This window comes from Perca fluviatilis, chromosome 20 (assembly GCF_010015445.1).
Source record: "Perca fluviatilis chromosome 20, GENO_Pfluv_1.0, whole genome shotgun sequence".
In the NCBI taxonomy this organism is placed as follows: domain Eukaryota; kingdom Metazoa; phylum Chordata; class Actinopteri; order Perciformes; family Percidae; genus Perca; species Perca fluviatilis.
In genome coordinates this window covers 10,635,317-10,654,834 of record NC_053131.1, presented here as the reverse complement: position 1 = coordinate 10,654,834, position 19,518 = coordinate 10,635,317, and the positions used below count along the sequence as shown (strand labels likewise).

At 42.3% G+C, this 19,518-nt stretch overlaps 1 protein-coding gene across 3 annotated transcripts in view; it reads left to right on the top strand.

Moving 5' to 3' along the window:
• The first annotated feature begins 2,511 nt into the window (after nt 1–2,511).
• slc8a3 (solute carrier family 8 member 3) overlaps nt 2,512–19,518 on the top strand; it is a 161,783-nt gene continuing 144,776 nt past the window's right edge. For 2 of the 3 annotated variants that reach the window (XM_039786476.1, XM_039786475.1), the window contains exons 1-2: nt 2,512–3,551; nt 13,674–15,541. In XM_039786476.1, coding sequence (XP_039642410.1) covers nt 13,761–15,541 — 1,781 coding nt within the window. In that variant the 5' untranslated portion in view covers nt 2,512–3,551; nt 13,674–13,760. Of the gene's footprint in view, nt 3,552–13,673; nt 15,542–19,518 lie in introns of those variants that run through there. The other variant, XM_039786477.1, reaches the window with a different exon arrangement.

Below are 19,518 nucleotides of genomic sequence, written 5' to 3'. Positions count from 1 at the left end.
AATAATAATAAAACCGCCTGTGTCCGTCTTGAGCAAGGTGACCCAAAAAGCCTTGTCTTTTTTCGCTCTTTTAGAAGACTTTTTTTTCCCCTTTTTTTTTTTCTTTTTCTTCTTTTTGCCACTTGCCCGTGTGAGCGGGGACACCCCGAAAGGGGAAGTGGTGGCCTCCTCTTTAGCCGTGCGGTTTGCAGCAACCCCGGGGACCGACCTGACAAGCAGACCTTTGATCCTCCAGCTGAGCGGAAACCTCTGTGACCACGGCAGAGGCAGCTGTCCGAGTGTGAGTAATCAATTGTAATTGTTTGGTTATAAAGATCTTCTGTGTGCTGTGTATTTCACATACGGGGGACATCTAGGTTGTCAATCAAAAGCCTCTTGTCTCGTCATCGGGTTTCCACTGTAGCGAGAACCCGCCAGTGCGGGGGTGTGTGTGTCTCTCTAGAAATAATCTAAAAGCCATAGGGAAGTATCTAAACTAATTCCTTTGAACCTATTAATATTTATAATACAGTATTTATAATATTTGAGCCTATAATGTTTTAATACCTACAGTATTAAATATAGGGAAGTATCTCAAACAACTCCTCTAATATAGGCTTAACCATCCGCCCCGCTGACAGTATCTGTAACGGCTGTACGGCTGAAGAGGGCATAGAGGGCGAGGGTTATCGGGGGGAAGAAGGGGGGTTGGCTTTAAAAGAAAAAAGCGATACTATGCCTCGATAACTGTCACGTCGTTCCACACAGGTGAAAAAAGCTTCTGGGGGGGGTGTTTGGCTCGAGGTCATGGTGCAAAGGACCCTAGGGTGAATTACTCCGAACCATCACTTTAAGCATTACAAAAATTAGTTTAATTAGAGAGTTAGCTGACTGACATTATCTTGTGTCATAGCCAGATCTCGCGAGAGTTTGTTCCTGAGACAGAAACAGTTAGCTTAGCATAGCACAAAGACTGTAAGCAAGCCTGGCTCTGTAGGAAGAAATTCTATATAGAGTGCATTTACTAATTAAGATGTTATATGTATTGTTTAATTAGTTTAAATGACAAGTTGTGGTTTTATGAGGAGTTATGTGACTGTTTCTTTGCCTGTGCGGTGACTTTCTGGAGTCTTGTTGCTAGGCAACCAGCCACAACTTGTCAGAAACCCAAACATCAAATGCCCTTGTCATTTTTACACTTTGGCTTTTGTGTGGCTAAAACAAACAAGATATAACATGTTACTTAGTTTTTTAACCTTTGGATAGAGGCTAGCTGTTTGCCCCTGTTCCGAGTATGTGTGCTAAGCTAAGCTAAGCTAAGCTAACTGACTGCTGGCTGTTGCTTCATATTTTTAGGATAAACATGAGAGTGCGTCTTCTCATCTGCTAACTCTCGGCCAGAAATCCAGTAAGCGTGTTTCCTAAAAAGTCAAACCATTCTTTTCAGGGCCTTTTGATGATGAATTGGCACAATTAGCCCTCGAGTTGTTGTGTTTATTGGAGGTTTTATTTGTCACATTTCTATTATTCTATCAATTAAGCCGCCCTTGATCACAGTAATGACCCTTACGTGGATTGACACTCCTTTCCAGTATGGGCTTGATCTGATATTAGTGTTGTACTCTTGATATGCATAACTTAAACTTATAAGTTTAGAAAACTGTGCTTTTTTTTTGCATTCATGTGCTTTTGTGTGATTTTGCACATGATTACAGTTTCTGTTTGTCTGCATACAATACATATTTAATAGCCTACACTTTGAATACAATATCATGCTCATTAAGCTGCAAACATTTGTGTTACCGCAACTATAAAGTTGGCATGAGAAGATCTGTTAGTAAATCTTACATCTAGCTAGTCCATCTCTGCATTTATAATGTGCAGTGGTGGAAGTAGTAGTCAGATCCTTTACTTAAAGTAAAAGTACTAATACCACACTTAACTGTGAACATACTCTTACAAGTAAAAGTCCTGCATTGAAAATGTTACTTAAGTAAAAGTATGTAGCCTGAGTATCATCAGGAAAATGTACTTAAAAGTATTAAAAGTAAAAGTACTCAATGCAGAAAAATCCTCCCGTTTTAGAAAACTGGAAACGATCAAAACGGTTCTGTCAATCAACCAAGTTTGTAATTGGCTAATCATTTCTTGTGTGTGTGTGTGTGTGTGTGTGTGTGTGTGTGTGTGTGTGTGTGTGTGTGTGTGTGTGTGTGTGTGTGTGTGTGTGTGTGTGTGTGTGTGTGTGAGAGAGAGAGAGAGAGAGAGACAGACAGATTTAGCCTATATGGCATGTGGCAAGATTAAATGCCGGTGACTCAGTGATCATCTTCCTGCTGTCACTTACTTTTTGTGTCTTAAATTAGCAGCACATGCCCATCAGGGCAGTTTTGGGTGTGAAATGCAGGTGATACCTTTATTCTAAGCGGTTTTTCCTCCTCCTCCTCCCCCGCCCCCTCCTCTCCTGTTGCGAACCCCTGTCACGGTGGGCTGTGGGTCTGAATGATATTGGTGCTTCGTGGTGCAGGTTCTTCTTCTCTCAGCCGATGGTGACGTAGTTGCGCGCCTAACTGAGCCTGTCTGTGTGTGACTTTTAAAGAAAAGAAAAAAAAATCGGGTGCGAAGGGCTGTAGGGCGCAACCATTTCACACCTCCACCGCGCGACAAAAGGCCTAATATTAATACTAATTATCCGAGGGCGAGAATTTATAGGCTACATAAAAAGCGCTCATCTCCAGCAACCGTAAGCTCCAGAAACTGACTCGGCGCAGAGGAGACAAACCGTGGTCATTCCGATGGTGCGCCAATTGGTCCCGCTGCCCGCCTGCCTGCCCGCCTGCCTGCCTGGGTAACTTCCATAGCCTGCACAAAGCTGAGCGCCTTTCTAATGTAACACAGGCGTTTAATATGAATTGTAGTGTGTCGTTTCTGTAGAGAAGACAGCCGGGCAAGAGACAGCTTCCACGGCAGTGCCTATACTACAGTAGGTATAGCGGCATCGTAGAATCCCCTGCGCCGAGAGAGGGGGAGGAGGAGAGCGCTGATTCACGGCTTGCAGGAGGAGGGAGAGCCGTGCGGACGGGGGGCTCTGAAGATCCATCTCTGATCTTAAAATACCGACCCCCCTCTCCTCTCCTCTCCTCCCCCCCATCCCCATCTTCCTCCTCCTCCTCCTCCCCCCCCCTCGTCATTGACAGCTCTGCGACCCGGTCAATCCGTCAGACAGGGGAGGATCTGGGGAGGAGGGCGCCAAGGCGGGAGACAGCACGAAAGGCGATCACCTCTGGCCGGTTTTGATCCAATCGCCGATATCTACCGAGCAGCGGGCTGCACGGGCACCTGCCTCTCCCTCTCCGTGCATGAGGACGACACAGTGGCTTCACCGGGGGATTTGTGGTGCGAGGAGCGCGCTTTTACTCAAGACGTCCAAGCAGCGAGATTATAGCCTACTGTGACTGCTGATAGAGTGATCTGACCGGCCAAACAACAACAATAATAATAATAATAATAATAAAGGGAGGCGGAGAGGAGCTATTTCGCGGTTTCTACACAAACTCCCCGGAATACAAATCCAGGTAGGTTATGGGCATGATGCAAACTCCGTGATATTAGGCTACATAATCAGTGTGTTGGTTGAGCGATGTAACCTGGCGAACCATCAGTGATAAACAACGAGACACAGATGGGCTTTCCAGCTGAATATGTGACAGATTGTAGTAACACTATAGTAGCCTAACCATATTGGATGCATTTCAAGATCCGCGATAGCTGCAAATAACAGTCGATAAGTGATGTGATGTGGTCCGTCACTCCGGAGCGCTTTCATGCTGCCAGGGCTCCAAACCTGTCCAAACTCCCATTGCTCCTCATCATTGTGCAGATATTGTGATCCATTGCAACAGGCTGCAATGGATTCGTGATATAGCGTCTAATGGGTGTGCCATTTAAAATAATTGGCGTGTGTCAACGCAAGTTATAGGATACCGGTTGTTACAGCCTGGCGAGCCCATTCCTGCTGCTGATTGGCTGAACACCTGCATTTCCAGGTTTTAATAGAACATCTTTAGTTGTTGCTAATACGGGCTATATTTTTGGCTTCTTCTGCACGGCCTGCCACTGTCTGGAGTTGGATTTGGACACAGTTGTGTTTCCTGAGGCTGGCCTGTTATAGTTTCAGGGGAGCTCTTATATTCTTTGTGCATCTTTCCGCGTATAGGCCTGTATGCACCCTATAAGTTATGGTGCGGGCCTATGGGTGCTCCAGCAGGGATTCCCCCCCCAGGTAGCCTACATTGCCATCGGTATATAGTGAGCGAAACGGCCTTCTGATGATTAATCAGCAACAGCTGAGGCTCTCTGTGTGTCTGCTGAGTGCATGTTTACGCGCATCTCGAGTAGCCTGTTTAAACAAGACCCTCGTCCCAAAATAGGGGAAAGGGAAAGAGATCTGTGAGAAGAGCAGCCGCTCTCCCTCTCTCAGCAACTGTCTTAACGCTGTGCTGTGCTGCCTGCACCAGTCAGGGAATATAAAGGGTGGTGATCACTTAAAACATGCACAAAATCAAACATTAATGTTGATTTTCTCTTTACAATCGACTGTGTCAGAGGTGTACAGAAAGGCATAGAGTAAGACTGATCAGGGCTTCAACTATCTGTAGGCTATGATCATTTGATCCATGAAATCACACTCACAAAATCACACAAAAAAATAAATTTCCCAAAGCCAGATGGATATATTCACGTAGTTTGTTTGGTCAGTCCAACAGTCCAGAACACAACGTTATTTAGTTTAATATCAGAAGAAAATAGCTTGGACCACAGAATGTTTTTAGCATTTTTGCTTAAAAACGCTTAATCGATTATCGAGGTTCCTCACTCATAACAAAGCTCTTGCAGTACATCATTTTCTTCCTAACACATTTTAGCCTATTTACTCTGTTATTCAGTTGATTTGGACACATTTTATATAATTAAAAATACAAAATCAAAAAGCCTATAGTGTTTCTTCTCATTGTAGTAAAAAAATGTCTTACTGTAAAGATCTAATTCTAAAGCAATTTAATCAGTTCAGACTTGAATTAGTTTTACTATCCCATTATGATGGTCTAAATGCTGTTTCAGGCATTTTACACCTAACAGGATTAAAAATCAGGGAAAAAAATTAACTCATTTTGAAATTTTATAGAAAATACTAACCGGTTCAATATAACAGTATATTAATATTTGCACAGTTATCTCTGTAAGCATCAGTTCAACCCTTTTATTAACAAATTTGTATTTGTCTGCTTTATAAGATGGGAGAAGTTGTTTATTGTTATAATGGGCACTTTTTCTGAACTTTATAATAATAATTTTGTTTATATTTTGTGGTTAAGAGTTGTGTAAATGGAGTTTAAGTGGGTTCACCCTCAACTATTTGTGGTTGAAGAGGTCGGTGTTGGACTTAATTGGAATATGTCAATGCTGAATTTCACCCTTAATTTAAATATGTCAGTGGTAATATGACTCTTAAGTTCCTGTGCAGTTTTTGTGAACAACTTTGTCTTTTCGGTTGATTTTTAATACTTTTTGGTGGAAGCTGAACAGTCTTGATTAAACTCCAGCGACAGTCCTCCTCTACATTCACTATGCAAAATACAATCCTTAAAACAGTAATTAGTATGCAAATTGTTTTGTGTAGCTTCTAATTTAGGGGTCACGGCTCTAATGTTGGTACACGTGGAAGAAATGGAATCGTTCACTCTGCAATCAGCTGCCAGCACCCAATACACTTTGCTGTGCTGTGATAGAAAATCAATATTTAAAATACAAAATCCCTGTGAGGTTGAATGTAATCATTTTAACGAGCTTTCCATTATTGCCAAGACTGTGTGGTTGTGTGTCTTAAATGGTTTCTCAGTCAATAAAACTAACCAATCAAATCAATCCATCCCTATTGGATATATTACCAGCATTGTTTGCAATATGAAGATTTTGTTAAAGGGGCACTATTGAGCCTGCATGTGAAAATAGTTGTATGATGTATTCTGTGGTTCTGGAAGTGGATATGTGTACTGGGCGGGTCAGGGAGGGTCCAGTGCACATTACGGAGGTGCATTATAGGAATTGTAGGTTCCAGCATTTTTTGAGCTTCCAGGAAATAAGGCCCCCGTTTACAACTGGCGTTAACATGTGATCTGTATGTCTGGAGAAGGAAAAACACATGGTAATCAATGCAAGGTGTGAATACATGCAGAATGCATTGTGGTCAGAATGTGATGGATTGGCTGCCCACACCACGCCTTGAGGTGGTCTGGTGTAAATGCATATCATACAACATGATCATTCTTTTTTCTTTAAGATTATTTTTTGGGCTTTGTATGGCCTTTAATTGACAGGATAGCTTGAAGACAGGAAAGGGGAGAGAGAGCAGGGACGACAGGCAGCAACGGGCCGCGGGTCGGATTCGAACCCGTGCTGCTGTCAAGGACTCAGCCTACATGGGGCGTACACTCTACTGGGTGAGCTAGAGGTCGCACTTTCCACCCAGTAAGTGTAAAATGTCAGCAAACTTCTCCTTTTCCAGTTGCCTGTTAGGATTTTAAATGGACTGTGCCCCCTCCCACTGCCATGTTTCCCTACTGTGCAGCTACCTGCCTGAACTGCACTTTCTTTGGACTAAACACATGACTGCATTGCACTTGCACTTTACATACTGTGCTGCTATTCTGCACAAGCTGTGGAGAGTACTCCACTGCACTTTAATATTCTGTGCCCAAACTCCTCTTATGTTTATATGCTTTAGATCGTATTTTATGTGTTTTTTATCCTATTTATTTACTTGTTTTATACTGACACTAGCTGGGGGAACAGTATTTAATTTTTGCATGTACGGAAGCACAAATGACAATGACAATAAAGTAAATCTTGAGTCATGTAGACATGTAGCCTATTAGCAGTAGCTATGGAGGATGCTTATGGATACCAGGTGTAAATGCAGAGGCCCCTGCTCCAGATGTCATCATCCAGATTAGGTATAGATCACGTTATTAATACCAGATGTAAATGGGGATTTTAAGTCAGCAAGTATCATAGCGATACTGCTTTGATTCTTTTTTAAATCTGTCTCTGACAAGTCTTCTAACTTTATGGACCACCATCTCCTCGAAAAGAAGTTTGTAAAGTTTTCCCAATGATGTGGTGTTGGGAAATGTAATTGCTGCACGGATTATGTTCACAGGCAGTGTTATTTTCGAGGAAGGGCAAGATCGATGTACCGTAAGGACAAAGCATTTGGTTTTTGGTAGTGAAAGATTGTGGTTTCAGTTAAATGTTAATAACATTGTGTCTTGCGTAACCACTATCTTTCCTAACCTTAACCAAGTGCTGTGTGTGCCTGACTGTGACCTAAAAAAGTCAAATAATGCTTTAGTTGCTATTGATATTGTAGAGAATAAATGATATACCTTGTCAGTGAACATTGTACTGGTTTGTTCAGTATCAATATTTTGCAACTTGCTAGATACTGCAATTACATTTCCTCATTATGTTGATAAAAACATTAGCTGCATGGCAATACATTTTGTTTTTAAATGTTAATATTGGAAATTAGTATATAAAGGTAATTTATAGGAGATGGTTGTTATAGAAGTGAAATATTAAATTAATGGAGTACCCCTTTAACAGTCTTGTGTCAGCCGTGGTAGTTGTAGTAACAAGGTTAGTAGAAGTAGTCATGGTAGATTAGTAGTAGTAGTAGTAGTAGTAGTAGTAGTTGGTAGCAGTATTGTTAGTGTTAGTACAGGCAGTATAGTAATGCTTTTGAAAGTAATATTCATACCAGTAGCATTAGAGGAAGTAGTAGTACAAGTAGTGCTAGTAGGGCCTTAAAGGAATAAGCCACCATTTGTTGAAATTGGGCTTATCACGCTCTCCCCTAATTTGTAGATAGGTGGCCCAATGCATTTTTTTGTCTCAGTGCAAGTAATTAGGTTGTTTTTTTGTCTTTTGTTGGCTCACTTTTGCTCACAGCATGCTAACCGGCAACATAGGATTCCATTCACTACGCTAAGCTAACTAGCGGTGGCACTGCCGGTGTTGCACCGGACCAAAACAATGCATGCACAAAAAATGCGTTGGCCCACCTATCTACAGCCAGGGTAGACCGTGATAAGCCCTATTTCAACAAACGGTGGCGTATCCCTTTAAGGATGAGGTAAAATTCAGAGGTTAGGAATTCATTTTTATATGCACAAAAAAGATTACTACTTAGCATAGCACACATTTGTCTTTTGGGAGCGCCTGAAATGAGCACAACTTTAGTTTACAATTACAAACTTCTTTCTGAGCATGATTTTTTTTTTTTCAGCTTGTGAAATTGTTATGTCTACGGGAAAAGGCAGGAAGTAGTTAGCTGACAATTGAGTCCCTGTCCAGTCTTACTGTATGGTCTTTATATCTTTAAAATTCTCTGTGTCACTCTGGTAGTTTGCTCTTGGATTTATGGGTATTTGGCTTGTTTACCGTTTTGTTGTACCTCTGTTTATCCAGAGTAGGCCGACTGAGCACATTTACTCTTTTTCATCACTGTCCTCCTTCGATACTATCATAACACATTTACACATGGAGGCATCAGTCTCCAACTGTCTGCATTAAAGCCCTGAAGTGTTAAAAGGACAGTAAATGTCAGCTCATTTAAAGCTGCTGTAATGAGTATTATTAGATACTGTGAGTACCTGTATGTAAAAGAGGTTGTTTGTAGTGATGAAACTAGAGACGATTATTTGCACCTTTACTGCTTTGGTTCACTCTCACGGCTCACATAGAGTCGTATTTGGCTGTAGCAGCTGTTTTAAGCAAACCGTACGCTACATTCCCAGCACCGAACAGTAGACGGATAATGGTAGCCAGCTAGCTGGTGAACATAATGCAGAATTTAGCAGCTGAAGAGCCAGATATTTCCCTCTGGAGTTGGTGTAGACCAAAACAGATCTAAAAGAATAGTTCATCTTGGATTTTTATTCCTCATGTGGACAGAAACATGACTTCAGACTAGGAAGGCACTCAGAGAGTGCAGACCTCTGCCAAACCCATGCCCTTTTCCACAATGTTAATGCAGTGTGAATTTTCCCATTTGGGAACTCATTTTTCGGATAATTCTGAAACCGCACGAATGCAACCCAAAAGCCCTATCTGGCTATGTTAACAAAAATGAAAAATATTTTTTGTATTCCCCCGTGATTTGGATCGGCTCCAAAATGTAATTGCTTCTTCCATGGCCTTCCACCCAGTGTCAATAAATTCGGGCCTGTAGTTTTTTCATAATCCTGCTGAGCGACCAACGGACAAACCAAACCGAAAACGTAACTTTTTTGGCGGAGGTAATTAATGTTGCTAAGGGACTGTTCGTTATTTATTTCAGGGGCCACCGGAGGAGTTTTGGGACCTTCAGTCAAAATAGACATGACCCTGCCCTCGCCAGTAATAATTTTTCTATGACCCTCCAAAACGATTTGGAAAAAAGGCATGACCCTCCCCCAACTATTTATCGATACCTTCTGTACTGGTTTGCGCTTGGCAAAGATATACAGATTACCGTTGTTTTTTTACAGCAATGACATACGTGATTTAACCTCTGCATTCTCATCTGACGCATCACACTCCTCTATTATAGTGTGGGGGCCATTTCAGTAGATTTACTAACTAACGTTGTTGTGGAAACACAATAAGCATGGAAACTAAATGCACACTTCCTGCATCACTGCATTACATCAGCCAGGAAATATTTTTTTTTACTAAAGCAGTATATGAAATCAGATGTATTACCTACCACCAATTAGTTGTTTTGTGTTATTTAGCTAAGATATTTATAAAATATCTGAACATGCCAGACGTAATTATTCCACTAATTCTTTTAAACAATGCAATTACCCGTTTCAGCCACCAGGCCTGCAGCGAGATGCACTTGCACCCTCTGCCTCCCAGCAAACTCATGGGTCAGACCCATCTGGTAGCGAGGGCCGAGACTGAGAGCTACATGGATAAATATGCATTAAACAAGCCACTTTGAAATTTTGCTGTTTCTCTGAATACAAATTAGTTGGACTCTTTTTGATGACCCTCCCCTCAACAAAGAATAAAAAGACATGACCCTCCCCTATTTTCCTCCGGTGGTCCATTGCATGAATACCGAACGGTCCCTAATGTTGCTCTGTGCTGGATGTATACATGTAGGCAACTGTTTGCCAATACAGTAAGCTTGCCACGTCAACGATGGAGTAATCTTGAATCACGTTGCTTTTTAAATGACTAGTCTAAAAATAGTGCGATTAACCCAGCCAGCCTACAAATGATAACATCATTTTAGTAAGTATATAATAAGTGGTTTGACTTTGACTCGACACTTTGGATTTAGGATACTCTGCCTCTTGTTTATCACCTAGCGATTAAATGACCAGTCATTTAATCATTCCCGTCCCCAGGTTGCAACAACCTCTCTAGCCTTTAAATTCTGGATGCTTGGTCTGTTTCTGCCTCATTGCAGTTTCTGACCATCCACCCCAGCTAGCCACTATGCAATAAAAAAGACAGGGAGAAGCTAGCAGGTCAGCAGTGTTAGCTCTGATTCTGAAACTGGAAGCAGCACTCCCTTCAGCCTTTTTCAAAAGGTTTCCTTGCTGTCACTTTTCAAATAAAAGTCATTTCCAGTACATGATGATAGAGCTCTAGGACTGTAATTTAAGCGATGCACACATTTTCTTCATTCCTAAAAGTGTACTCTTGTAGGTGAGTTTCTGTGTTAAACTTTCAGACGGATACAAAAGAGCTGCAAATTCCATAGTTTTTCGGATTCAACTTTTCTCTCATTAAGTAACAACTTTGTCACTCAATTATTTCCCTGTTGTTTTTGTTTGTGCTCAGCGCTGTCGGTTCTCACAGGGATTGCATAGCTGGCTCCTGTCCATATAAATGGCTCTGCTGATTCAGTTAAATTTAAGTTCCTTGTCTCTCGCTTCTGCTGCTGTTCGCTGTCATCCCTTCTTCTATCCTCCAGATCAGCGTGCTGCTGTTGCAGTCAACATCTTTTTTTAACATCTAAGGAGTTTCATTTCAAACTGAGATATCCTGCATTACTTTTTTTGCATTACTACAGTTTTATCACCTCTTTAAAAAAGCACTTCTGGAAAGACATATCTTTCTAAATGTTATTGAGGTTGTGATCCCTTGAAAGACATCGTAATACTGATATTGATGCAATTATTTGTATCTATGAACCATTAAATTAGAAATATTAGGAATGATTTATTCCAGAATATATTATTATTATTATTGGTTTTGCGAAACCATCAGTTTGCACACGGGGTCTATGTTCCCACAGCCCAATGGTCCCACAGCCCAATGGTCCCACAGCCCAATGTTCCCACAGCCCAATGTTCCCACAGCCCAATGGTCCCACAGCCCAATGTACCCACAGCCCAATGTACCCACAGCCCAATGGTCCCTCAGCCCTATGGTCCCAAAGCCCAATGTACCCACAGCCCAATGGTCCCACAGCCCAATGGTCCCACAGCCCTATGTTCCCACATTTCTAAGAATTTCTTTTTCACTGAAAATCAGGCCCTATGTTCCCACTGCCCTATGTTCCCACATTTCTAAGATTTTCTTAAAATTAGGCCCTATGTTAGGGTTAGGGTTACATTCCATCTGTAGTCTATTGCTACTGGATAATAGGTTGGGTGTAATTGGCTACCAAATTGGGAGAAAGGGGGATACAATCTGATAATAATTTATGAAAAAGGAAATGTGGGAACATAGGGCCTAATTTTCAGTGAAACTTTTTTTTTCTTAGAAATGTGGGAACATAGGGCTGTGGGAACAAAGTCCCTTGCACACAAGACATTGATAGAAACTTTGCCAATTTTTGTTTTGCAGACATTGTGTGTTGACACTGACCAGGTTCCAGAGACAATATTTGGCTTTTAAATTGGTGTCAGTGCCAGCTCCTGTTTGACTATCATTACTTCCACTGAAAAATCTGTCAGCTATCCAAAACAAGCCAGTGGTCCGTCTGGTTGATGGATATCCTTTAAAAACGTATCACCTGGGAGTTTCAAGTAGTTTTAAAAGTCTTCAGATCCAGTGTACTGCACAATACTTGAATCGAATAAGAAATCTGCATTAAACAGCATAACATATGCCATTTAGTGGATGCTTTTATCCAAAGTGCCTTGAAGTGCCATGAGTGCGTACTGTACAGATTTTAGTGCAGGCGGCCCCAGAGGTAATCAACCCTTTAACCAGCAATCAGAACACAAGAATGCACTTTTAGGTACAAAATGTAGAAAATCTCCAACTACATTTAGCTCAACAAAAGCAAAGGGAAACAAGTGTGACAGTAATAAAAAATATAAATCCTCCAGTGAATTCAGGACAGGATGATTACCTTCAGAGTCTGTATCTGTCTCGGGAGATCATTCTAATTCAGACTAAACTGTCTGTGTGTCTCATGGGCCCAAAGGTGTGGAGGAGGCTGCAGAAGGGCCCCACCCATCCTCCCGAAGCCCCAAATAATCACAGGTACTACTGAGAAGAGAGCCTTTATAATAAATCCCCTGTCTTATCTCTTAAAGCAGCTCACGTCTTCTCAGTTTGGGGTGGATAACTGTTCTTCATGCTCCCATTGCCTCTGGCCTCCGCTGTTAGCATCAAAAGAATTGTTAAGTCCTATCTCGTAAGTGCTGAAGAGGTGCGTAAGATGCTTAGCCTGAGCTTTTATGACTTCGGACAACATCTGCAATGGTATTGTAAAGCTGCTCTCTCTTGCGGAAGCGGCAAGTATATAATGAATTTGGACGGGACATCTGTACCCTTTGTTTCAGTTTGCTTGATGGTCTCCTGCCTCCCCTCTGCTGTTATTTTTTTATTTTTTTTTTATTTTTTTTGCCAATGCGACATTTTGGACAGTGCTTAGTTTGGCAACATTGTACGCCTGCTGAGCGAGCTGTTTGGTTCCGAGCTGTGTATTACCCCTGAGATCTCAGACAATCCCACTCAAATCCACATTATTGGACGCACGTATCCACATCTTAACTGAAAATAAACGTTATGATTAGAAATGAGCCCACAGGCCATGATTTTATTAAACTAATGTTATCTACATCGTTCACATTACCACAAATCTCATGAATTCCTAAGCATGGGGAAGTATTTTACAGACCGCCTCTCATAGATAACACAAAGGTTTCACGACTGCTGTTTGTAAAGAAGGAGGCAGAAACTCATTGAAGTCTTACAGAAGGATCGTGGGATAATGTGTATTCTTACACTACTATGAAATTGAGAAATTCTTTTCAGTGTATGTTTCTGAAATGCAAACACACAGTCTTACACACTTGTACTAACACTGCTCCTCAGATTTGGGATTTAAAACAGTGTGAGTCTAAGGTTGGACAACCATTCCATTATGTGATTAAAGTAATTACTGAACTATTATGTTTAATAAGTAATGCATGAAGAAAGTACAATAAATATTTATAAAGCAAAATATGCATTTATCTGTCTAGTAATAAGATGCCAAGCAACATGATGCAATTGTTTTACCACTGTTTCCCCTGTTTGAAAGCTTTCTGTCATATGAGAGTAGACTCTTTGTCTCTTAAATAAATATATTTATATATAAGATCCATATAATCTTTGTTGTTTCTGTCTGTTGTGTTTAGGTGGTGAATAGAGAAAAGTCACAGCCCAGTGCTGGATCCCAGGGGGACTGTCAGCGTGGTAAGGACCCTTGAGACGAAGGAGGGTGCATGGAGGGTTCAAGGCCTGTAAAGCCAGGGTCGTCGGCCTGCCTCTGGTTGGGGCTGGTCTCTGTGGCTGTAGCCTTCCTTTGTACAGAGGCCCGGACCACTCCGAGCCCTCTGCTAACCCCTAGCAATGCAACCTGCTCGGGAAACTCCAAGTGTCATGCAGGGATCATCCTGCCCATCTGGTATCCCGAGGATCCCTCCATGGGAGACAAGATCGCACGGGTCATTGTGTATTTTGTGGCCATGATCTACATGTTTCTCGGAGTGTCCATCATTGCCGACCGCTTCATGGCGGCCATCGAGGTCATCACCTCCCAGGAGAAGGAACTTGTCATCAAAAGGCCCAATGGGGAAACAACCACCACCACAATTCGGGTGTGGAATGAAACGGTCTCGAACCTCACCCTCATGGCCTTGGGCTCGTCCGCCCCTGAGATTATGCTCTCTGTAATTGAGATTTGTGGACATGGGTTCAAATCTGGTGAGCTTGGGCCAGCCACAATTGTCGGCAGTGCAGCCTTCAATATGTTTGTCATCATTGGCCTCTGTGTGTCTGTCATTCCCCAAGGAGAGGTACGCAAGATCAAACACCTCCGAGTGTTCTTTGTCACTGCAGGCTGGAGCATCTTTGCTTACATCTGGCTCTACATGATTCTGGCTGTGTTTTCTCCCAACGTAGTCCAGGTCTGGGAGGGTCTACTCACACTGGCCTTCTTCCCCATATGCGTACTCCTTGCATGGGTAGCGGACAGACGACTGCTCTTCTACAAGTTCATGCACAAGAAGTATCGCACCGACAAACACAGGGGCGTCATCATTGAGACGGAGGCAGAACGCTCCAAGGGGATTGAGATGGACGGCAAGATGGTCAACTCTCACTTCATGGATGGAGGGGCGGCAAGCAATCTCATTGGTCTGATCGAGAGCAAAGAGGTTGACGAGTCCCGGCGCGACATGATCCGCATCTTGAAAGACCTGAAGCAGAAGCACCCCGAGAAAGAGATGGATCAGCTGGTTGAGATGGCCAACTACTACGCTCTCTCCCACCAGCAAAAGAGCCGTGCCTTCTACCGCATTCAAGCTACACGCATGATGACAGGCGCGGGGAACATCCTGAAGAAGCACGTCGCCGAGCAGGCGAAGAAGAGCATCAGCGTGCAGGAGGTGCACGTGGAGGAGCCAGAAGAGTACGTGTCTCGAATTGCGTTTGAGCCTGCCGTCTACCAGTGCCTCGAGAACTGTGGCGCCGCCATTCTGTCCATCACCAGAAAGGGTGGCGACATCAACAAGACCATTTATGTGGATTATAAGACGGAGGACGGCTCGGCCAACGCCGGGGCCGACTACGAGTTCTCAGAGGGTACAGTAGTGTTCAAACCAGGAGAGATGATCAAGGAAATCAACATTGGCATCATAGACGACGACATCTTTGAAGAGGACGAGCACTTTTTTGTGCGGCTCTGTAATCTGCGTGTCCTGGAGACGGAGGACGAGGTGCTGTCCCCCAACAGTCTCCCATACCCAAAGGCCATGCTGGGCTTCCCCACCGTGGCCACCGTGACCATTCTGGATGACGATCATTCGGGCATCTTCACCTTTGAGAGCAGCTCGGTGCACATCAGTGAGAGCATTGGTATTATGGAAGTGAAAGTGATAAGGACTTCTGGAGCAAGGGGGACGGTCGTCGTGCCTTATCGCACCATGGAGGGACTCGCCAAAGGAGGAGGGGAGGACTTTGAAGACACCTACGGAGAGCTTGAGTTCAAAAACGACGAGACCTGGTAAGACAGCAACTCTTTTTTTTTTTTTTTTTCATGGTTGTGCGGCAATTGCTTTTCATTAACGTGCTGTTGGCGATTTATTATTGATGATTTTTAATCAGCCAAGGTTATTGAAAATGAAGTGCATTTAGGAGTTATAAATAATCCTATCGATCTGTGCGTTTTTGTTTTTGAATTGCAGTTTGATGGTGATAAACCTGTCAAGTAACGATAGCGACAGTATATAATATATGAACGCTAGCTTCAAAGCTATTCGGCAGCCTGCCAGACATGCGTCTCATTCAGCGTTTGATACAAAGATGTAGTCTTCTTTGCCTCTTGACATCATTTAATTTAGAACATAACCTATTCATGTGCTGTTTGCACTCATCACTGTGAATTTAAAAATAAAAAAAAATAATTCTTTACATGGCTCTCATCTGAGCGTGCACTCTGTATCCCCTTGTTTTCCTGTCAAGAGATTTTGCTCTAATCAAAGCTGTAGCAATTCTGTGTGTGTTGCGTGCAATAGGGATTCAACTTTGGGATTCGTCACACAACTGTGGAAACGGGAAGTCCTTAAGTAACCCCCCAGCCCCTTGCTTCACTAATCCCTGCTGCGAACTGGATTTTTGCACTTTTTCTTTTATTGTTTCTGTGTCACGTCTGCTTCGATTAAAAGAAAGCAGTATGGAAGAAAAGGAACCGTAAACTACGAGACTAGTGTTGATATAACAGCAACATACTGTACTGTAGCACAAATTGCACCGGGGGGCCATGCATTGTATGATAGTACAGCCTTTTTTGTCCCGTGTATGTAAGGCAGTGCTCTGAGATACTGGCACAGAATTGCGCCTGAGAAATATTGATTTGTTTATTTCACAGCTTGCATCCGCTTGCATCTCACACATTGGTCCGCAGGCACTAAATCAAAGTGACATGCCTCTGTGACATCCCCCTTCCCTCACCAATCAGTAGCCTCTCAGCGTGCTGTGGCTCACTGGCAGGGCCTGAGCTCCAGGGTGTGGGTTCCTGAGGGCTGAGGCAGCCCAGGAGACAGCAGCAGGGGAACGAGTGTCGGGGTGATCAGCATGCTCTTGGGGCCTGCTGAGCTCTCAGGGTTTTTGCTTGATTTATGTGAGAGATGCTTTATGGGCCAGGCCTGAAGGCTGCCGGCAGGAGTAGAGGGGAGAGATGTGGAGAAAGACTGTTATTATGAGACTGCGATGATGATGTTGGCATTGTGAGGAAATGCTGGTATATTGATCTGTTCATTGTGTTGCGCGTCGTGCTGCGAGTTAGATGTTCTTACAGTGCAGCACCGCTTTGTTTGTGAGAGTGCACAAGTCGACACGCTGCGAACTGATGAATGCTAGTAGTGATCTGGGAGAACAATCGGACTTCATGGTCAGAAAATTATCGCTTGAGAACATCTCAATATCAAGATTCAAGATTACTTATTATTTGTCCTGAGGGAAATTTGTCTTGGACATTAAAGGCTGTTAATACACAGACGTTAAGTCAGACATGACATGAAGTGCATTCAAATGCCCTTTCAAAACCCTTCTAATGACCTGAGTTTAGGAGATTCACTGACAGAGGGGTGAAAGGACTTGTGTTCAAACAATCTGGGAGAAGAATCGGACTTTATAGACAGAATAATAATTTAATAATAGCCTCAGAACATTCAATAGAAAAGTAAGGATCTATGTTAAAGAGATCGCCAAACTCACCAGACTCCATGTAAATAAACAGCACTTTTAGCTTGCATAGAGGCAGCATATTTTCACATGTAAATGGGTGAATTTAGGTTTTATTTCAACCAGACCAGAGTGGTGAATGTTTCTACAGTGGAAAGATGAACCAAGACAGCCTTTTGTTTTTGACTGTTTATTTAAATGGAGTCTGGCGGGTTTGGCGATGGTGATTTCGGGGATGTTTCATGTAAAACAAAAAGGATCTTATTCTTCAACAAAAAGGTCTATCTCTGTAGGGATCCTTTTTTATAATGTAGTCAGACAATTTGACTAATAATCTGAGCCTGTCGGTGGCAAAACAAGCACTTTTAATGGACTGAAATTTAAGGTGCGCAATTGCAGCGCCCTTGCTTAATACTGGACCAATTTCAAAGATTGTTGTTCCCATCAGTCACTTACACACACAAACATGGGAAAATAGGTTGGGAAAAAAAACATCATCCATATCATATTCTAGAAACAAACCTCTGTTATGCATTGAGGTTGTGGATGTGCAGATTTATTATTTAATCAAAATATCAATGTCGATGAATTGGCGTGGCCTTTTGATCACTTTAGCAAGAAATGAAATCATCTTGTTTCTTTTAAATCTGTTGTAAATGTAAACTCTGACATTTGTGTGCTTGCAAAGAAAAAATAATATAACCAAATAATACGTGTCGAAATCACCGTATGTGGAATAAATGTGGAGGAAATGGTCTTGTTGACATGTGCACAGTGATACGCAGAATACACACTAACAAGAGATGACTTTAACTGCAGAGGGACAGTACAAGACCTATTGTGGATATTACGCTAAACTCACGTGGATATTACGCTAAACTCACACAGTCGGTGTGGATTAATGCACTCACTATAAAGTACTGATAGATTTCTGAAAACATACAGGATATTATTCAGTTAAGCAGTTAAAACAAAGAAAATTGTTCATTTGCATGAACACACTTGAGTATTAATGACTTTTTTTTCCCCTTTCCCCCTTCAGAGACTTCTGGGGTCTTTTGTAGAAATGGCAGACTGCTGTTACAGAACTCCCAACAAATCTCTAGAAATTTCCATAATTACGCTCGGATAGTGATGAATTAGATTCCGTGTGCATCCATAAAAAAGACAAAGAGGAGCAGTGGAAGTGACAGCTTCATCCAAAAGCATACTAGAAGATTCATGAGAACATTTCCATACACAAAACAAAAGGGGATGAATGTGTAGAATATTCACTAAAAGGCATAATTACAACGATGCTTCTTCCGCTGCCTTGGAGGCTCTCCTCAGGGTCCTTTTTCGCGCTCGAGACATGAAAAAGAATCCAGAATTCATTTGCCTCCATTGCCTTCACGTTCATATTCCAACTGAAATTGACAATGGAAATGTCATGTTTATTTCCTGTTTGCATATATGCAGAAATGACAGAAAGATTCCCTCCTTGGCACACAGTTTAAAACCGTTTTCCTTCTTGCTGCTAATTCAGTGTTAATTGTGACGAGTAAATGAGGGCAGAGTGTGCTCCCTGTCTAAAGGGCCAGGGCTTTCTTTGCTGTCCTTGTTAGGACAATTAGACCACATAGCGCGTCAGCTCTCATGCTCTTCTTTTCTCTCTCCCCCTGTTTTACGAGGCATTGACTCTCAATCTCTTTTGACACACTTTGGGCCCATTGTTATCAACCAGAGTGGAAATTTATTACAGTCCTAATCTGGAGCTCTGGAATACATCACTCCAATTTTTAGCCAGACAATAGTTCTCAGCAAGGATGGAATGTAATAGTTTCCTGGTGGCAGGGCTTCTGCTCCGAGCTAACGGATATGAAGCTCATCGAGGCTCCGCAAGCTTCTTAAATGTACATTGTAAGGCGGTCAAAGCTATAAAGTGACTCTGAAGTTAAAGAGCGCTTCCTAATAGGTTAGGAAAAGCTAACATGGACACATTTTTGGGTGGCACAGAGCAGGGACCCCCACCTTTCTGGCTTGTGACACTTAACCCCTGTGTTGTCTTCCCGTCGACCATGCAACTTTTGGTTTTTCTGGGTCAAAATTCAAAATTAAAACCGTAAGACACTTTTTGCTTTTTGTCACTTTTCCCGATGTACTTTATCACTTTTTATGATGTCTTTGTCGATTTTCTTTCTGCGCTTTTTGTTTTTTTGTCCAACTTTTTTTGGCACTTTTTTCAACGTTCTTTTATCAATTTTCTTCTTCAAATGCTATTAAATTGAATCAAACACCCAAATCCAATGAAAGTAATGA